The sequence below is a fragment of the Monodelphis domestica genome, chromosome 7, assembly GCF_027887165.1.
Source record: "Monodelphis domestica isolate mMonDom1 chromosome 7, mMonDom1.pri, whole genome shotgun sequence".
NCBI classification, from domain to species: Eukaryota; Metazoa; Chordata; class Mammalia; order Didelphimorphia; family Didelphidae; genus Monodelphis; species Monodelphis domestica.
The window spans coordinates 233,394,249-233,414,060 of NC_077233.1; the positions used below are offsets into that span (position 1 = coordinate 233,394,249).

The 19,812-nt window shown below is 32.3% G+C and overlaps 1 protein-coding gene across 6 annotated transcripts in view; it reads left to right on the forward strand.

The window, feature by feature from the left end:
• SMG1 (SMG1 nonsense mediated mRNA decay associated PI3K related kinase) overlaps nucleotides 1-19,812 on the forward strand; it is a 112,529-nt gene that overhangs the window by 25,828 nt on the left and 66,889 nt on the right. For 5 of the 6 annotated variants that reach the window (XM_056806584.1, XM_056806581.1, XM_056806582.1 and 2 more), the window contains 12 exons: nucleotides 2,026-2,186; nucleotides 2,279-2,434; nucleotides 5,901-6,037; nucleotides 6,555-6,613; nucleotides 7,759-7,972; nucleotides 8,730-8,855; nucleotides 9,407-9,479; nucleotides 10,643-10,740; nucleotides 13,785-13,958; nucleotides 15,472-15,696; nucleotides 16,388-16,489; nucleotides 17,221-17,490. In XM_056806584.1, coding sequence (XP_056662562.1) covers nucleotides 2,026-2,186; nucleotides 2,279-2,434; nucleotides 5,901-6,037; nucleotides 6,555-6,613; nucleotides 7,759-7,972; nucleotides 8,730-8,855; nucleotides 9,407-9,479; nucleotides 10,643-10,740; nucleotides 13,785-13,958; nucleotides 15,472-15,696; nucleotides 16,388-16,489; nucleotides 17,221-17,490 — 1,795 coding nt within the window. Of the gene's footprint in view, nucleotides 1-2,025; nucleotides 2,187-2,278; nucleotides 2,435-5,900; nucleotides 6,038-6,554; nucleotides 6,614-7,065; nucleotides 7,245-7,758; nucleotides 7,973-8,729; nucleotides 8,856-9,406; nucleotides 9,480-10,642; nucleotides 10,741-13,784; nucleotides 13,959-15,471; nucleotides 15,697-16,387; nucleotides 16,490-17,220; nucleotides 17,491-19,812 lie in introns of those variants that run through there. The other variant, XM_056806585.1, reaches the window with a different exon arrangement.

Consider the following 19,812-nt stretch of genomic DNA (forward strand, 5'->3'; position numbering starts at 1 on the left):
AAGTAAACTGAAGAAGTCCAGAGATGTGCTGACTTGCCCAAACTCCTATTTGTGGTTACTGGTCATGGGAAGGCTCACTACTTCTAGTTTAGTGTTCTTTCCACTGTACCTTATTGTAAATAAAAATATATACTTAACTGATAAAAGCAATTAAGCACCAGGAAATGAAGGCATATTCAAATTAAGTTTCTTTGAGGGCACTTCAGTATTGAATTCAACAAACATTTTATTAGTGTAGTTATCTAATTTTATACCCACTCAGAAAGGAATGATTGGTGGAACATGTTTTAATTACTTTGGGTACAATTTCAAATAAATGTGCTGTTTTCAGTCATACTGTAAGTTTTTATGGTAAGTTTTTCAGTGCCCTCATGTTCCATTTAGTGACTTAAGAAAGTATTATAATGACATAACAGAAGTATTTAAATTAGCACTGGTGTATGACATATTTGGCAAGTAACCTCACAGTGTCAATTGTTAGAAGTCAGGTAAAGACAGTTTCTTAACTCTTATTTTTCTGTGACAATTTGGAGGTATTATGATTTATATTTGAAGCTTATTGACAATTATATTCTAATATCTGAAGGGGGGAAACTTGTCATAGGTTAGAATACAATCTTGCTTATATCTCAGTAGAATAGGATTACTGAATTTTAGATTATTGGACTTTTGATTTATGTGGGGGCTTTTGGTCCTAATTAGACTCAATCGGGTTTTTTTTTTAATCAAGGTTTGACTAAACCTATTGGCAGACATCCTTTTTTTAAATGGTTAGCATTTCATATAATAGCCTTTTAGGAACAATGGAATATTCTGATAGAATTTGTCTAGATTTCAGGTTTAGTATCCATCCATCCACCCCCTTATACTCCCCCGAAGGGAAATTAAAATGAACAACATGTGCAAAAATATCTATAGGTTTCTTCTCCCCTGCCCCCCAAGGCTGAGGAATAGGTAGAAGTAGAAATTTCATTCTTCCCAAAAACAAATTTAGTTAAAATGATTTGAAGTTATTTTAGCAGTAGTAAATCTAACAGAATTTGGATTTTCCTATTTATATCTTTAGAACTTTTGAGGTTCTTGATACTTAATGTTATATTTATATTATGTTTATATATACATATACACACCCTGTTATCTTAAATGTTTTTTTTAACATTGACAGTTATGATTAAGCTTTTTAAATTACAGTTTGTTTTTAGGATCTGAGTGTCAAATTCCCTTCTAAATAGGTTTTTAATAAGATTAAGAATATTTAAAATTATGACTTGAGTCAAAGGTAGTAATGAAAGTTTTTAAAGTTTTTTCTCACTGAATCCTTTTTACTGTTATTTTCTTTATATGTCAGTTGATACATTTTTTATTGCAGACTTCTACAATGAATCCTTGAGTATTATAGTATATAAATATGCTATTGAATTTACACATTTTCTTTGTGAACTCTTTTTCCCAAAATGCTTAATGTTCTGTGCATTCTCCCTCATTTTTACAACATATGACCTTTCAACTTAACTCTTATGTAGTTTAATTGATGTCATGAATTAAATAACTTGGAAATACGTTTCCCTGAAGATATTAACATAGTTCTTTACAATTTTAAAAGTGGTGATAGCACCTTCCTCTTCTGGCTTCGTTGCCATTGCTTCTAAGTTTGTCACTTGGAAGATTAAAAATATTTCTTTTCTTCTAAGTTCCCAATATTTTCTAACTGAGAAAAATAATAAATGATTCCTTACATCAAAAGACAGGTGAAAAAACTTCTGCTATTCAGATTTCCAGGGGATTTAAAAAATATATAATATCTAATAAGAACTCATGGGTGACATTTTGATTTAAAAAGTAACTTTGAGTGCCTGCTACTACTAAGGCAGTTGGCACTTGGAAGATTCAAATCTTAACCTGGAGATCTTAACCTTAAACGTTTTAATTATTAACTTTGACTGGCTATTACATTACTAAATGAAGCCTTTTAAATTGTGTATCTGTGTGTGTGTGTGTGTGTGTGCGTGTTTTTTTTTTTAACAGAACTGATAGTGCATCAGCCGACCCAGATAATTTAAAATATTCATCTAGAGATCGGGGCAGTTCTGCCTCGTATGGACTACAATCTTCAAATTCAGCTGTGGTGTCTCGTCAAAGGCACGATGATATCAGAGTCCATACTGACATACAGAATGACGAAAAAGGTATAAACATTTCTTAATTATGGTTTAAAAAGGAGTATTGTGAGTTCACATTGAATATCTTAATAAAGCCAACTCAAATTCACTATTTATAGGTGGCTACAATGTCAATGGAGGATCTGGGGAAAATACTTATGGTCGGAAGTCGTTGGGGCAAGAGCTGAGAGTTAACAATGTGACCAACCCTGATTTCACCAGTATTCAGCATGGAAATCGTGCTTTAGCCACAAAAGACATGAGGAAATCACAGGGTAAGTATTCTGAACACTTAAAGAATAAAATATGGTGTGTAGAACTATTTTCTTTATGGTGTTAGTTCCTGATTTATCATATAACTAAAGAATAAAAAACATGAGACATAATGTTTTCCATAGGTATTAGTGTACATCTATTAAAGAAAATTGTTTCTTCATTAGCAAAATGTGTTTGTTTCTTTTTTTAACCTTTATTTTCTGCCCTTGTGACAGTTCTTAAGACAAGGGCAAAGACTAAGCAAAACAGGGTAAATGACTTGCCCACGGTCATACAGATAGGAAAGAATAATTAGTCCTTAACAAGAATAGCATTATGTGAGAGGAAGTACTTAAATTATTAACATACTAAATTAGAAAACATAAATTTTTTAAAATGATCTTTTGAGTATTATAAAAATCAAATTTTGTTTTTAAAAAATTGCTGTATTAGGGAATACAAAATTATACTTCCCATTCTCAATTAGTTTTTTTATTTACTTATGGATATATAGCTTAACAAATGTTTAAAAAAATTTTTAAATCCGTATGAGCAGTTTTATTGCTGAATAAGTAATGCGTTCTAGAGGTGTCAAACGGCAAAAACCAAGTGCAGCTAAAGTAGATTTTGGTCAATATTTAATAAAATAAAAATGCAATAAAACATAGATGGTTTTTCTAAGTTGATATGAAACTGCAGTGATCTATAGACAAAGTTTAGTGGCTACTGTTTTTATTGAATTTAATAACACTGTGGACCAGTACTTCTGGCCCCTGGATCCCTGGGAGGAGAAGGGGACTGCAACAGAGTATGTAATCCTTGTAACTTAATAGAATTGAATATTAAGATAGAATTTTTTAAAATTTAATTTTCATTTTAAAAGTACCTATTTATGGGCCATATAGTCATTCTGTATTACATAGATTATCTGATATAGAATATTAGATCATTTTCTTAAAACATCTTTTTGTGAAGGTGAATTTTCTGCACTTATTACTGCATTGAATTTCAAATCCCGAAACAAGCCGGATATGGAATTTGGCCTAAGACTGAAACTTTCGTTGATTGAGCCACATATATAATCTATGAAACCTGCAAAACATCTATTTCCTTATTCAAGATGGATGTTTTCTGTTGACTGAGTATTGCATGCCTATTACTATTTATGATGTAGAAAATATTTTGACTAATAAAATACAAATTTATTTAAGTATTACTGAAGTCATCACTTGTCAAGTATTTTCTCATTCTAGGCCCATAATAATGGTGACATTCATGACACTTTTTGATTAAAAAGGAATCTTCATGTTGACAAATGATCAAGAATTGTTTATTTAGTGAATTTTTAGGTTAGGAGTGGAAAAAATTACACCAGCCCGATGTAGTCTAGAAAGGAGTCATGGAATGCTCAATTTGAGTTCAGCCATGAAGAAAAGTAGAATCTTGATAAATGGTGAGAAACAAGGGCATTCTAGGTAGAATGAGTAAAGCCTTAGAATTAAGGATTATCATTATTATCATTATTATTACTACCCATATCAATATTATTGTTTTACATAGTACTTTAAAAGTTAGTCAAGTGTTTTGTTTGTAAATACTAGAGATAGCATTCTCGTTTTTTTTCCCCCCTAAACCCTTACCTTCTGTCTTAGAATCAATGCTGTGTATTGGTTCCAAGGCAGAAGAGTGGTAAGGGCTAGGCATTGGGGATTAAGTGACTTGCCCAGGGTCACACAGCTAGGAAGTGTCTGAGGCTAGATTTGAACCTAAGACCTCCCATCTCTAGGCCTGGCTTTCAATCCACTGAACTACCCAGCTTCCCCCATCATTCTCATTTTATAGATTAAAAAACCTAAGGCTCAGAAAAGCTGTTACTTGCCTATAGTCTCATGGGCATCAGAAGTACGAAGTTGAACTTCATTCCTCCTGATTTAACCATTTAGTGTTTTATCCACTAAGTAAATTGATTTTAAAGTGAAAGATGTATACTGGGAATGGAGTACTTTGAATTAAATGGGGAGTTTATTTAGGGGAGTAATGGATTCCCCATTATTTAACTGACAAAAGTCCAGAAATAAAATCTATTTTCTCTCCAGATGAGGCTCATTCTTTGCTTGAATTGATGAAGTAATTTAAAATGCACTATTTTGTCCTAATAAAATTATATATATATATATATATATATATATATATATATATATATATATATATATATATATATATATATATATATATATATATATATATATATATATATATATATATGATGCCTGGCAAATGGGATATAGAGACTTTTTATCAATCTCCATAGTTACAAAGCTGAACATATAAAGATCCTATTTTTTTACTTCATTTACTGTACTCTTGGAATATGCTAACCCTTTTATTTATGTAAATAGTATTTCTTTTCCATTTTGTTGGAATGGTATTTCTTTCATCTAACACTCAAACTTTTTTTGATCATAACCCAGAATTTTCCATGAGGAGTTGAGAAGACTTGTGCAATTTTGCAACCTAAGAATGCAGGCTTAATTCCATACAATGCAAAACTGAGATCCATACATTCATACATACCCTTTTGAGAGCCCCTGGTCTGATGTATTGTAATTAAGTTAATTTCATTTCCTCTTTGATTTGAAGTCAAAATATTTTTATTTTTTTTATTTTTTTTTATTTAAACATTATTTTATTTGGTCGTTTTCATAATATTTTTATTTTTTGATGGTGGTGGTCTTAAAATCAGAATTTCAGAGCCAAAAGGAAATTTTAAGATAATTTTAAAGAAGGGATATATGGATCTAGATGCATCAAGGATTCACTCCATCTCTCTCAGCCTTTCTTTTTAGGGTCCAGAGGAACAAAATCTTCTAACTTCTTGATATTCCTAGCTAGCATCTATTACCTAGATTATAGATCAATTTATAATTTGCCCTAGACAAAATTGAATTTATTTTAATTAGGAGAAGTGAAATGAATCTCTAATATAAAATATTGGTGAATGTGTGTAATATACAAGCACACAAGTTAGCTGTACATTGTTATATTATCAGTATGTGTGCTAGATAATGTTTCTCTTAAAAAATGAAAGACTTTTATTTGAGGTTTTTCTTATTTTTAGTGGTTGTTAAAAACACAAATACATTCAGGAGTTATCTTTGGCTAAGGAATAATAATTATTGGTGAAAATAGTGTTCCCAATAACAATTTTACTAAAATGAGAAATTAACATCCCCCTTAGTGGGATACTAAGTTTTGCCCTTTATCCCCAATACTTGTTGGAGGGTTTTCCCTTACCTGTTTGCTGAAAGATTGGATAGTGTTTAAGAAGAACATGAGAAAAACTTAACAGGCTCTTTCTCTTGGAAGAGTTTGCTAAAAGGAATTGTGTGCTCACAACTCATTTTTTTTTGTAGTTTTAATTAACATATTCATCTAAAGGTGATGCTTCTATGTACTCTCATGGAAAATACAATTTTATATCTATAGAGCGATCGTTGTCTTACTCTGATGAGTCTCGACTGTCAAATCTTCTTCGGAGGATTACTCGGGAAGATGACAGAGACCGGAGACTGGCTACTGTAAAGCAGTTGAAAGAATTCATTCAGCAACCAGAAAATAAGCTGGTCAGTCTATTCATTTCTACTTAAGACATGGAAATAAGCTTTCTATTTGTGTAATTCTTTTTTTAAAAGGTAGGTGGGGTGGAGAGGACAGAAGAAGGAATGTTCTCTTAGGGGGAAAAACATCAAAGTCTTAATCTGAATCATTTGATCTCTTTGGCACCTTAACTCTACAGTTATAGTATTGAAGCAGGAATGTATATGTAGTAGCTGTAGCAGGGCAGATCTCAGAGGTGAAGAACTTTTTTTTTCCCCTAACCCATACCTTCTGTCCTAGAGTCAGTATTTTTTCCAAGGCAGAAGAGCAGTAAGGGCTAGGCAAGGGCGGTTGAATCATGATCAACGGGGCCAGATTGAACTATTTTAGTTGCATGTATTTTCTTTGAAAATAATCAAATGTTTTCTTGGGCAAAATAATCAAATGTTTTCTTGGGCAAATTTCCACAGACACTATCGTAGAACGCTTAAAAGTAATGGAATATGTGAAGTTTTTCTGAATTTTCTTCCTTAACTTTTTCAGGTACTAGTTAAACAGCTAGATAATATCTTGGCTGCTATACATGATGTGCTTAATGAGAGGTAAGGAGCAATAAATTGGAATTTACTTTAATCTAGACAGTTTTACCTCTTATTACAAATCTATAAATAATATTAGCCAAAATGGGTTATTTAAAGCAAATACCTAATGTGATATTATCATTAAAGAATTGAAGCAAGACTAGGACGAGGTCCTTGTTAATTTATTACCCTTAACCTAGAATGAGTAAAGCCTTTAGGTCAATGATATCCCTTCTAGGTATGCATTCAAATAACAAATTTCAGGAAATTTACCCAGAATGATAGTGTTGCTAAGTTCTTTTAACTTAAGCCTCCTTGTTTCTCCAAATGTGGTTATGGTGTTCATCATTGTGGCAGTTCCCTGTTTACCCACTGGTGCACTTGTAGCTACAGAGAATCCAACAAATTTTTGACAAAAAGTGTCAGGCTAGTCACAGTTGACCACTAACTTCGCCTCTCCCCTTTAATTGTCTTGCTTTATAGAGGGACCCTTAAGGTTTTGCTTTATACTCTAGCTCATGAGATCATAATAACATTAGAATGTTAGAACTCCAAGTTACCCTTAGAGGTAATCTATTCCAGCTACTACCTTTAACAAATGAAGAAACTGAGACCTCGTGTGGTAAAGTGACACATCAAGTTAGTGGTGGAGGTGGGACTAAACTTTTGGTCTCCTTACTTGTATCCAATGCTTTTTATACTCTATTACTTCATTAATAGCAAGTTTATTATCAGTGTCTCCCTTCAATTAAACTTTACTGTTTAGCCATTTTTTCACTTATTGTTAAGCATCTTTTGTCATTTTGTTTTCTTAGAGTGCTTTATCATAGATATTTTAGCTGTGGAAATACACAAATATATAGTTTTTCTGGTTTGGATTACTTTTACAGATCATTTATATTTAAAGGCGGAATATGAATCTTGAGGTCAATCTCAGGCTAACCTTGTCAGCTTAACAAAATTATTTTATAGAGGAAAAGTGAAATATTCAGTAAGATGCTTTTCCTGTTCTAGAGAGACTATATGGTTCCCCTTAAATTGATTAGATTTCAACCCTTTGATTAATTTTGTCTAAAATTTTCTATTACGTAAAAGATCATTCAGTTTGTAAAATGTCATTACCTTTCAAAACTGAAGCTAACTTTTTTCTTTTGGTATCATTACAGTAGCAAATTACTTCAAGAATTGAGACAGGAGGGAGCTTATTGTCTTGGCCTTCTTTGTGCTTCCCTAAGCTATGAGGCTGAGAAAATCTTCAAATGGATTTTTAGCAAATTTAGCTCATCTGCAAAAGATGAAGTTAAACTTCTTTACTTATGTGCCACCTACAAAGCACTAGAGACTGTAGGAGAAAAGAAGGCTTTTTCATCTGTAATGCAGGTAAGACTGAAAAGTAAATGAAAATTTTTTTTTCTCTTTATATCAGTGCATTACACAAAAAGTAGAATGAATACTTAATGAATGGAAGATTGTACGCATATACCTTGTAGGAAAAATGAAGAAAAAATTTAGAGTGGTATTCACCAAATGTGACTTTTAAATATATTGTCCATCATACTTGATATTGAAGGCAACATTTACTTGGAATCATTACCTTGGGTTTGTCTCCTGTGAGATTGCTTGGGACCCTGTTCTGATCTCATTTCCTTTCCTATGTAGTTTTCAGTCACTCATTTCAGTAATGTTCTTTTAACCTCCGTGGAACTGCTCAATGTTTCTTTAACTATTCATTCTACCTCTTAACCCTAAGCTTGTAAAATTTCTACCTTTTATCTTATTCCTGAGCAACTAAAAAACCCTTCAGGTAGGCTGTCATTGTATGGCAATTTTCTTACTGATTTCTTTTTTGTTTTGTATCAGGCTCCACAATGACTAAAAGTTGCTTGTTTCTTTAAGCCCCTAACTTCTGGAACATTTTGAAGTTCTCAGACCCAAAGGGAAAACTGAATTAACAATTAGAGCTGTTCATATTAGAATGTGGTTCCTTGGGAGGTTCTCTCTTATTTAGATATTGTCAGAATAGGGATTTTTAAGAGAACTACCATGGAATCTGGTACCATGTATAGTGCTAAACTTTGTTACATTGTCACTAGTGCCATTTCCAATTGGGAATTTATGGTTTGATTTTATTTTTAAGCTTGTAATGACCAGCCTACAGTCCATTCTAGAAAATGTGGATACACCGGAATTACTCTGCAAATGTGTAAAGTGCATACTCTTGGTGGCTCGATGTTACCCTCATATTTTCAGCACAAATTTTAGGGTGAGTTTGTAGATTCTTCTCAAAGTATAATCATTCATCTGTGAAAATTAAGCTGTCTTTCAAACTACTATTTATCTTGGTGTTTCTCCTTTTGTTGCTGGCATGAATTAACAACTTGATATTAAAGATTTAATTTTAAAAATTTAATCTCATTGATAAGCATGCATTGTAGAGGATATAGAGCTGGGCTTAGGATCAGGAAGACCTGAATTAAACTACTGCCTCTAACACATACTAGTTGTATGGTAATGGTAAAATCATTTTACGTTCTTGAGGCTTCTCTAAATTTTGCAGAAGATGATTTTTAGAGTTAGGGAAATCCCTATGTAGAGGGAACTATAAGTCTAGTTTGCCTTGTCTTCCTATTCTTGCAAATCATTAGGTCAATCTTGGAATAGCTTGTCACAAACAACGCCAGTTTTCCCTTTTGAGTCTTTTATAATAGCAAGAAAGAATGAGTGGAGTAGGTAGTCTTTTCCTTCAAATTATGAGAGAAGTTATAAATTCACAAAAATGTTACATTGGTAAAAATCTTTTTTTCCCTTTTCAAGGATACGGTTGATATATTAGTTGGATGGCATATTGATCATACTCAGAAACCTTCTCTGACTCAGCAGGTGTCTGGTAAGTATTTTAATCTATACATTTTAAGAATTTTTTAGTCTTATAAAGATTAATATTATGGCTTAAGGAGAAATCATGATATATGGAAATACTTGATTTTTCTTAAATGTAAGTAATAGTAATTAATCTACTTTGTAGAAATAATGACTTCATTGCAGCTGCAGGATGTCAGTAGCTTCTTTATTATTATTATTATTATTATTATTCATTTTTTAAACCCCTACCTTTCGTCCTGGAGTCAATACTGTGTATTGGTTCCAAGGCAGAAGAGTGGTAAGGACTAGGCAATGGGGGTCAAGTGACTTGCCCAGGGCCACACAGCTGGGAAGTGTCTGAAGCCAGATTTGAACCTAGGACCTCCCGACTCTAGGCCTGGCTCTCAATCCACTGAGCCATCCAACTGCCCCCTTTTTAATTATTTTTTAAGGAGAGTCAATTATTTTAGAGACTTCTTTTTCCTAAAATGATCTCATTATCTGACTTAATATGAAAAGTGACACTCCTTTGAAGTGGATAAGAACTGATAACTAGATAAATTTCAGAAGAGGCAGTCATTTGTTATTAGTTGATTGCTAATTTCTTGGCAGAAGTATTTATGGTGATCAAAGATAAAAGGGAAATAGACAGGTGCTAAAAAACATGAACCTTTCAAATTAGTTACTTTGAGGAGCAAATACTACTTGTTATTGATTTCAATTTACATTCATTAAATCTCTTTCTCTTTAGCATTTCTACTTCCTAACTTATTTGATTCTTACAAGAAACCTCTGGACAACTGAATTAGGTCTCAGTTTTATAATCAAGTTAGGTCTCAATTTCTTTAAAACATTCAGATGTCAAATTAGTGGCAGGACTAAAACTAGAAGCAGTTGTAGACAAAGTGAATGTTTTTAATTGATACCATATTCAGAAAATAACTTTGATGTTTTAATTTTTGGTAGTTTGATTTTATGTATACTTCCCCATGGTGTCATGTGGTATTTAAATTTATTTTAAAATGTTAATATTAAATTAAAATTTGTATGTTTTACTTCTGGGAGATAAAATGTATCAAAATATTTTTGAATAGTCCCATTTACAAACCAGGGTTGGTAAAAAGTCAGGTAACATATACTTTCTTTGGTCGGTCTCATATTGTAAAATTTGTTTTCTACCTTCCATAGGATGGTTACAGAGTCTGGAGCCATTTTGGGTAGCCGATCTTGGATTTTCTACCACTCTTCTTGGTCAGTTTCTGGAGGATATGGAGGCATATGCTGAGGTAATAAGCATGTGGATAGGAATTTTTAAATTATAGCAAACATTTTAAAAATCTAAGAAATAAAGTTTTCTCATCTACCAAGTGAAGGGATTCAGCTAGGCTGTTCTAGCTTTCTAGCTCTAAATTTGTGATTCTCAGTATTTTAAAAATTATTTAAACTACATGTTTTTAATAAATAGTAGTAATGACTATGTTATAAGATATCAGCTATGCATAGAAGCTCAATCTCATAATTAAATTCTGGAAAAATAAAAAATTTAATAGAACTTTACATTGGAACCTATACTTGCTTTTCACCATCAGAGTGAAAGACCAAAAATTTTAGGTAGAAATTTTTTGGGGGGTTTGTTGAAGCCTGATAGGGATTATAATCTCAGTGGAGTGTCTTACTTTTTAATTCTAATTTCTTCTTATTTTCTCTGTTCATTGTTTTTTATACTTGATCCTTTGTAGTACAAGTGTCTGAAGGTAAAGGTATCTTGAACTTATATCCTAAGTATTCCTTAGCTTGTGGAATAGTATGCTATTTGGGGTAGACATATTCAGAATCAGACCTTAATAAAGCAATTGCCTCTGTAGCCTATAATTGACAGCTTGGGCAGTACTCAAGGTTCAGTCCTTGATCTCTGCTTTTAGGTCTATACTTTTCCCTTTTAGAGTCACTTCTGTTTTTGCTGTTTTCACTATGACAATCTGGAGATGTTAAAAATCTTTTTCTCTAGTGTTAACTTTTCTTTTGAACTTAGTCATGTATTTTCCTACTGTATATTTCTGTTTGGATGTTTTCCCCTCAAACCAAATGCATTCTTACATATCCTTGCTGTCTCCTATTGACAACCCCTTCCCAAGTAAGCTCCTCAGCTGGTGAGAGTATGTAACATTTTTTCATATACTCAGGTTGCAAATCTCATAAATTTATCTTTTTATTTTCCTTATCCTCTAGAGAGCATTCTTTTCAAAAGTTTTCATTATCTTTCCCATCCTTAAACTTTGCAAGACACTATCATTCCCATAAGCTATAGTCCTACAACACTCTTCCTTCTCTTCCTTTAAAAAAAAGAGAGAGAAATTTATTTATTTAATAACAAATTTCCACTTAAGTTTTCCGAAATAATATGATCCAAATTGTCTCAAGTTCTCCAAAGTTATGTAGGGGATAAAATTAATGGTTTGATTAATATAGGAGAATGTTGTCACTGATATTATAACTCAAGTCAAAATGACTTTTTTAAATTTAGCAGCTTTATTTATAAAATAGAGGGAAAGAGTAAAATGGAGAAATGTGAAAGAGGGTAGAGGAAGCAGTCTTAACTAATCACCCTAAATGTTTGCTCCAGTGCCTGGCTCAATTTAGGCTGGGCTAACTCAGCTGGAGGGCCATTTAACCAGAAGACACAGTGGTGAATAACCATGTAGCCTCCTCCCGAAACTAATCTCTTCAGAAGCCAGGAATGGAGTCAGCTTTTTACTCACCCACTTGGGAATCCAATAGGGAAGATCCACGAGCAGTCTTACCAAATGGTAGGGTCCCAGGTCCAGCCTGAAGAAGGTCCTCCACCAGCCTCCAGAGCCTCGAAAGAGCTCAAAGACCTCATAACAGGAAGGACGCTTTTAAAGGCCCTTCTTTACATCACTCCCTATTTCTTCCTCCATTGTAGGGGACCAATTATAGTCTTTAAATTTGCTTAGGACTGCCCAGGGGGCAGTCAGTTGCTTTTGGAGGTGCAAACTCTTTTAGTAAATAGTTTTTAGACTTCCCCTACTTTAGGGTTAAATATGGGTGTATTGCTTTCATTGGTTAAATTTAAAAGTAGGCGAGGGGAGAGTTAATCCCATCTTCACAGTTATGTGATCTCAATATCTCCTTCCCTTCTTTTCTCCTCCCAGTATTATCACCCAAAACACATTTCTAGATACTCTTCCTTTTCTAAGTCAAAGCTATCTTCCCTGTACTTCCACATCATTTCTTCTCAGTTATTTGACAGCCCTCCAATATCACCACTCATCAAAATTATTCCCTCCAAAGATGCCAGAGATCCCTCAGGTGTCAAATCCCAATGGTCTTTTTCTTGTTACAAATCTTTTCCCCCTACCTGCTGCATTTAACACTGCTGATCACCCTCTTCCTTCTGGATACTTTCTCTGGTGATATTCTCTCCTGGCATCTCTCAATATAACCATTCCTCAGTCTCCTATGCTGGTTCTCCATCCATATCATGCCTTCTAACTGTGCCTGTACCCCTGTGTTGTATCCTAGACCCTCCCCCTCTTTTCTTATCGTGTCTACTCTCACCTCATATTCTTTATATTTCTTGCATCTGGAATGTAAGCTTCTCTACATTTCCTTCCTCCTCCCCCCAATGATTTAAAACCTAAAATTTTCTTTATGATGTACTTCTATGTGGCTTTTCCAGATTAGTTTAGTCCAGAGAAAAATGTTCTGTTTAAAATTTATAACATCTGTTATCCATATCAGTTTTCCCAGTAAAAAATGGTATAAAATTTCTTGTGTTACTTTGTAATTTAACTTTTATGTTGCCTAATTTTGGGGGGTTCTCTTTCCTGTATTGTTTATAGAGGCTTTTAGGCAGGAATTTATTTTATTTAGCAAAGTGCTGTGTAGGTTGTAAATAATAACAAAAGTATTTAAGTAAGTAAATCAGAAACCTTTTGAATTTTAAGAGACCTTATGTAACTAGTCTGACATTTTATAGTTGAGGAAACACACATAGAGAATTGAAGTTACTTGGCCAAATTTGCCTCATGATTAAGTGGTAGAGCTTCAAGACAGAAATTCCTGTCACTTCAAATACAGTGATTTTTCTGTTGCATTACTTAAGTAGAAATTTTTTCCTTTTTCAACTAGATATAATTAATATTAAGGTGAAAGAAGAGATCCATTTCTGTATACCTTTTTTCGTTGTTGGCTGTGCTGTACCAAATGTTTACTTTTGTTTTGAGATGAATTTTTATCTTTTTTTTCCCTTACTGGGAGTTTTTTACTTTATATGTCTTCATAAATGAATGTTCTGTATCCTATCTAGGACCTCAGCCATGTGGCCTCTGGGGAGTCAGTAGATGAAGATATTCCACCTCCGTCAGTATCACTACCAAAATTAGCAGCACTTCTTCGAGTATTCAGTACTGTGGTGAGAAGTATTGGAGAGCGCTTCAGTCCAATCAGAGGTCCTCCAATTACAGAAGCATATGTAACAGATGTAAGAGTTTTTTTTAACTACCCTTTATATGACATTGGGAAAAAAGAGATCTTTAAGCTCCAGTAACTTTTAATCTTGACTTTAGTAACAAACTTGTCCATATTCTCAGATTCATAGTAGATTGATTAGAATTCAAATAAGAAAGGAGGAAAAATGATTGCCTTAAGAGGTTGGAAAGCTGAACAACAAAGGAAGAAACAGAAAAATATAAAAGGATAGAACTTATTAAGTATATAACAACTTAGAGCTTATTTTAAGAGAAAACAGCTCTCATGTCTCAGTAGCCATTGAGTATCACTGCATTACAGTAGAGTATAATAATGCATGCTTATTAATAATGATCTTTATAATAATGCAGTTAACATTATACCCCTTGCTTAAAGACAGAAATATGTAACATATTTTAGAATGATTTGTATTAGAAATGGTTTCAAACTATTTGTGATTAAAAGGATATAAATATTCAGTGAAGACAGAAACAGCTATCTAATGCTGTATTTTCAGATGGTAGATGAATGAGATCTTTCTGTATAGGGGATTCTTGTTTAATGACAAGAATGGGTTCTGTGGTGATTTCATTCAGATAAATGAAATAAACTGCTGATGTTTAAACCAAACCTCTATATTTCATATTCTTGTGCCATTGCTTGCATCTTTGTTAGAGGTACAATTAAGTCTTTAAAAACAGTGTAGGCAGTTAAATAGGTCTCTAAAAACAGAAAGTAAAGCATCCTAATTAATAGCTTTATAGTTATATGACTTGTAGAAATAATTTGGACTTTAAGCAAAAATCATTTTTAATCCTTCTTTAGGCTTTTCCACTGCTTTTTTATGTGCAATGGTTAAAAATATTATTATAGATTATTATATTCTATCATTTGTCCACTTCTTTTCTCCTAAAATGTATTCATTGGAAATTTAATATAAAAGTATGAATTATCCCACTTGAAGAGTTGTTTAAATATATATAAATATATCCTGGCATCCTGGCACTCATTAATGGTCAAAGTCTTTTCTTTTGAAAGATGACAGTTCACAGTTTAAAAGAGAAAACAAGTTAATCAGCAACAGCTTAGCCCATTAATGTCATCCTTTTTTAAAAAAAAATCTCCTTTTCTTAACTTTATTTATAATAATAAATGTGTTAGAAGGAATTCCAATTCTTATGTTAAAGCTCTAGAATTTTCTGACTTTTTAGTGTTAGTATATTGAAAACATTGAAAAATATAAAATACCATTATCATGACTTATCATTTGTAAATAAAGTCAGACAAAAATACAATGGAAAGAACATGGGCTTTAGAGTCCAAGGACCTGGATTTAATTAGATCCTGAATCTGCCATTATTTTGGCAATCTGACAACTGACTTTGACACTCCCTGAGCCTCAGTTTCCTGACTGTAAGATGAATAGATTGGAGGTCTCTGATCCTATTAAAGATAATTGTTATGGTAAGGTTAATTAAATTTAGAAATTTTTAAATTTAAAAACTTGTTTTTTTCTCATTTGACAGGTACTGTACAGAGTAATGAGATGTGTAACTGCTGCAAACCAAGTATTTTTTTCTGAGGCAGTTCTGACAGCTGCCAATGAATGTGTTGGTGTTTTGCTTGGTAGCTTAGACCCTAGCATGTCTATACATTGTGACATGGTCATCACATATGGATTAGATCAGTTGGAGAATTGCCAGACTTGTGGTACCGATTATATTATCTCAGTCTTGAATTTGCTCACATTGGTAAGTATTTTGTTCTAATTTCCCTTGCTTTTTAATTTACTGATTTAAAGTTTAAATTAGTGTGTTTTCATATATTTACTTATAGCATAATATGCTTTTTCAATACAATAGTTTCCTTAATTTTATTGCTAGAAGTTCTCTAATATTTTTGAGTTATTTACATTGTCAAAGTTTTTGTTACAAATTAATCTCCAAAGTATTTGTAAGTCTTGAACAAAAATTGTAGAAGTACTTAAGTAGTCATTTTAGAGTCATCATGATATTTTGCTTCTTTTTCACTCAAGCTTTTGTGTAACATTTTTAAAAGGATTAGTTTTAATTTTCTGTTACTTGTTGTAGTAATTCATATTTTTGAATACATGAATACAAAATACATTGAATACATGAGTATATAGGCCTCAGTAGAAAACACTTTTTTAAAAAAGCATTTCTGTAGAGATTGTAGCTCAGTGTATTTCAAATTTATGTAGTATGCTCATTCTATTTAAAAGCACACGTTTTTGTGATGGAGACTAAATTGTGATTAAGCTTCTGTAACCATTGAGTATTTTAAGTTTGCAGAGTTCAGTAGGTTAATTCTTAGTTGCAGTTATTTTAAATTTAAATGGTTTATAAAAATTTGGACTTGGCTCATGAAGTTTGGGTTTTTTTAAATATAACCGAGACAAATATTGCTATCTTATGCTTTTAGATTGTTGAACAGATAAATACAAAATTACCATCATCATTCGTAGAAAAACTGTTTATACCAGCATCTAAACTACTACTTCTGCGTTATCATAAAGAAAAAGAGGTAAGTAGTAAGTAGATACAAAGTTCATTTGTGGGGGAAAAGGAATCGGTAAACATTCTACATTCTTTATTTCATAAAGGATGTAGGTATCTATTAGATGATTTGTTGAATATTTGTTTTTTTAACTTTAGATTGAAACTTTAGATGGAAAAGAATTCTTTGAATAAATATTTGTTGATTATTATTGTACTATACTGATGTAGGTTGAAGGAAACTAGATTTCTATGTGCCTGGAAAAAATTTTTAATTTTTAATGTTCTTTTCATCATCATCATCATTATAAAGATTTGAGGCTGTTAAAAAGTTTTGTTTGAACACTACATATATTTGAGCTCTACAGTTTTATAGTTTTGAAATTTTGTAATTTTGTTTGTAAATAAAATTTGTTTTGAAAGGAATCAATTTGTGTTTTAATGAAGCCATAGTATTCAAAGTAGTCAGATTACTAACTTCTTGTTATATTCTTTCTGACCAAGTAATAAACCCTATAAAACTAAACAAAAGAAATGCATAAATGTTCCTTTGGATCATTTTTGTTTAGAAATTTGATTTGAAGTGTTTTAAAGAAATTTTTTTATATCTTCAAATTAAGTTAATTACTTAATACTTATTGGTGTGATCATTGATAGCTTTCAAAGCATATGCTGAGCATTTGGATCTTGGAAATATGTCAGAAATGAGCTGAAATAGAAAAATTACCTTCTTTTGAGATGTTTTCTTAAATTTTCAAGGTTGTTGCTGTAGCTCATGCTGTATATCAAGCTGTACTCAGCCTGAAGAATATTCCTGTTTTGGAGACTGCCTACAGGTTAATTTTGGGAGAAATGACCTGTGCACTGAACAATCTCCTGCATAACTTACAACTTCCTGAAGCCTGTTCTGAAATCCAGCATGATGCTTTTAAGAACCATGTATTCAATGTAGACAATGCAAAATTTGTAGTTATATTTGACCTCAGTGCATTAACCACAATTGGAAATGCCAAAAATTCTTTAATTGGGGTAAGTCTTTAGTGCTTTTTTTGGTTCATTCTTCCTACTTATTTCTAAAGTATCAACTGTATTTGACTAGAGTCACATCATTGTAACTCCAAAATTACTATTCAGGGTAAGTTTAAATATTCCTTTCAGTATGCTTTTTATTTGTGGCTGAGTAGTAAATATTTAGATTTATGAATATGCACAAAATAAGGCAACCTAATACTTGCCATTATTAGTGGATATTAGAGGTGTATTTAAGTTTACTATTTTCTAGAACAGAGATGGGCAACCTTTTGAGCTTGGTGTGTCAAAATTCACCAAAAAACCAAGCATAACACAAGTGGTATGTCACTTTGAGGGGGAAAAAAAAAACCCTAACTGTCCTTCTCAGCATGTGGCCCCATACTCATGTCATCAAAAATGGCTACTCGAGGCTCACCATCACGGTTCTAGAAAATATATTGAATTTTTTTTACTTTTCTGTGTTTTGGTATCTTCCAAACATGCCAGTTATTCAGGAAGTTAATTTCTTAACTCAGATTTATCCTGAGTATCTAAGTAAGTTTTTCTAATTGATTTTAATTGCAAATAGGAAGAAATCTTTTTCTTCTTTAATGTTCTCTTTTTCTTCCATATGTAGTCAGGTATTCTTTTCACTGATGGGAAAAATGGTATCTTTTTAGGAAACCATGAGTTTATCAGATTTTGGTTCATGGTTTGACTTTTTGCCTATACTTATTATAATGAGCATTTGCAAAGTGAGATATCCAGAGACTCCATGAAATAATTCTTGTTTCCTTTGGACTCATGGTGACACTCCACCCATTTCTTTATTTGCCTTTTTAGGAACACTTTTAAGTCTTCTTTCTATTTAGTTGCAGTCTCCTTGTGTCTTATAGTTTAATGTGTGGTAAGAACAATTATAATACAATTAATATGCTTCCAATGTTGAATGTGAACTTGTTGGTCCCTGGCCAAGTTTCAACATTTATAGTACCAATATTTAAAATTTAGCTTATGAAAATAATTTCTGTACCAATTTCAATTGCAGACAGTCAAAAGGCAAAAAAAAAAAGACCTTTCTCCTCTTAACTTAGTAAGATCTTTCCATTTAAGTCAATCTTATATCTTAATACTCAGTGATTTCTGCATAATTTTTGAACTAGCTAGCTTGATATAATGTAAGGAGAATTTTGAAGTCCTAATTCTAAACTGAGCTTGCTATTTAATAGGTTGTAAGCTCCTTGGGTGCATAAACTTGTCTTGCGTCTCTTTTTTATATCCTCAGAGCATATCATTGTGTCTGGTATATTGTAGTCATTTATTTTTTGTTGATTATTAATTGAGTACTTATGTGACCTTGGGTGTGTTATTTTAGAGCCAGTTAGGTGGTGTATAAATAGAGTGCTTGTCAGAAAGACTTGAGTTCAAATCCAGTTTTAGATAATTGCTGTGTAAAACCTTGACAAATTCACTTAAGATTCTGCAATTGTAAAAATGAGCATAATAACAGCACTAGCTCCAAGATTTTTTGTGAGATAACATTTACAAAGCACTTAGCATAGTATCTGACACATAGTAAGCACTATATAAATGCTTATTCCCTTCTCTATAGGAGAAAGTAAACATGGTTAGAAGGAACTAAGGCCAAAGGCTTGCTTTTAAAGGCTACTCAGAAACTGTCTATATAGCATGAATAACTTTATTCATGGGAGTTATGCTGAAGGTGATAGTCAAAAGGAACATTGAACACTCACAAAATATGAAATTTACTATAATAATGATAAAGAAACTTGGTTACAACATAGGATTTGTTTCAGGATGATTATATGCATTCATACTTTAGATTTGTTGATTTTTGACTCCTGTGTTAACACCAAATTAGAAGAAAGTATAAAAATGAGATTTAACAATGTAACATTACAACAGATCCTACTTGATGTATTCAGACAAGTTATTAATCTTAAAAAATGGGAAATGGAAAAGAAACAAACATTGATCTTGAATGTGATTTCCCATGGAAGTTTTACCAAGATAAAGCTTTCACTGTAGTGAGGAGGCAAAAAAAGAACCAAACAATTGCCATCAAATCTATACCATTTCTAGACCACATTGGGAGCAGAAGAACCATTATACTGTATACTAGTATTTTAGCCTCTGATGCATTTCCATCTTTAATTCTTATGTATAAGGAAATAAAAGTGGGACTTAAGGTGAAGATAAGAATTGAAGACTAAGAATACATGGGGAAAATCTGTCCCTTGAAAATGACACAATTTTAAATGTATTGAAGTATCAGTTCTCAAAATAACTCAAAAGTGGTAAAAATACCTAACAATTGCA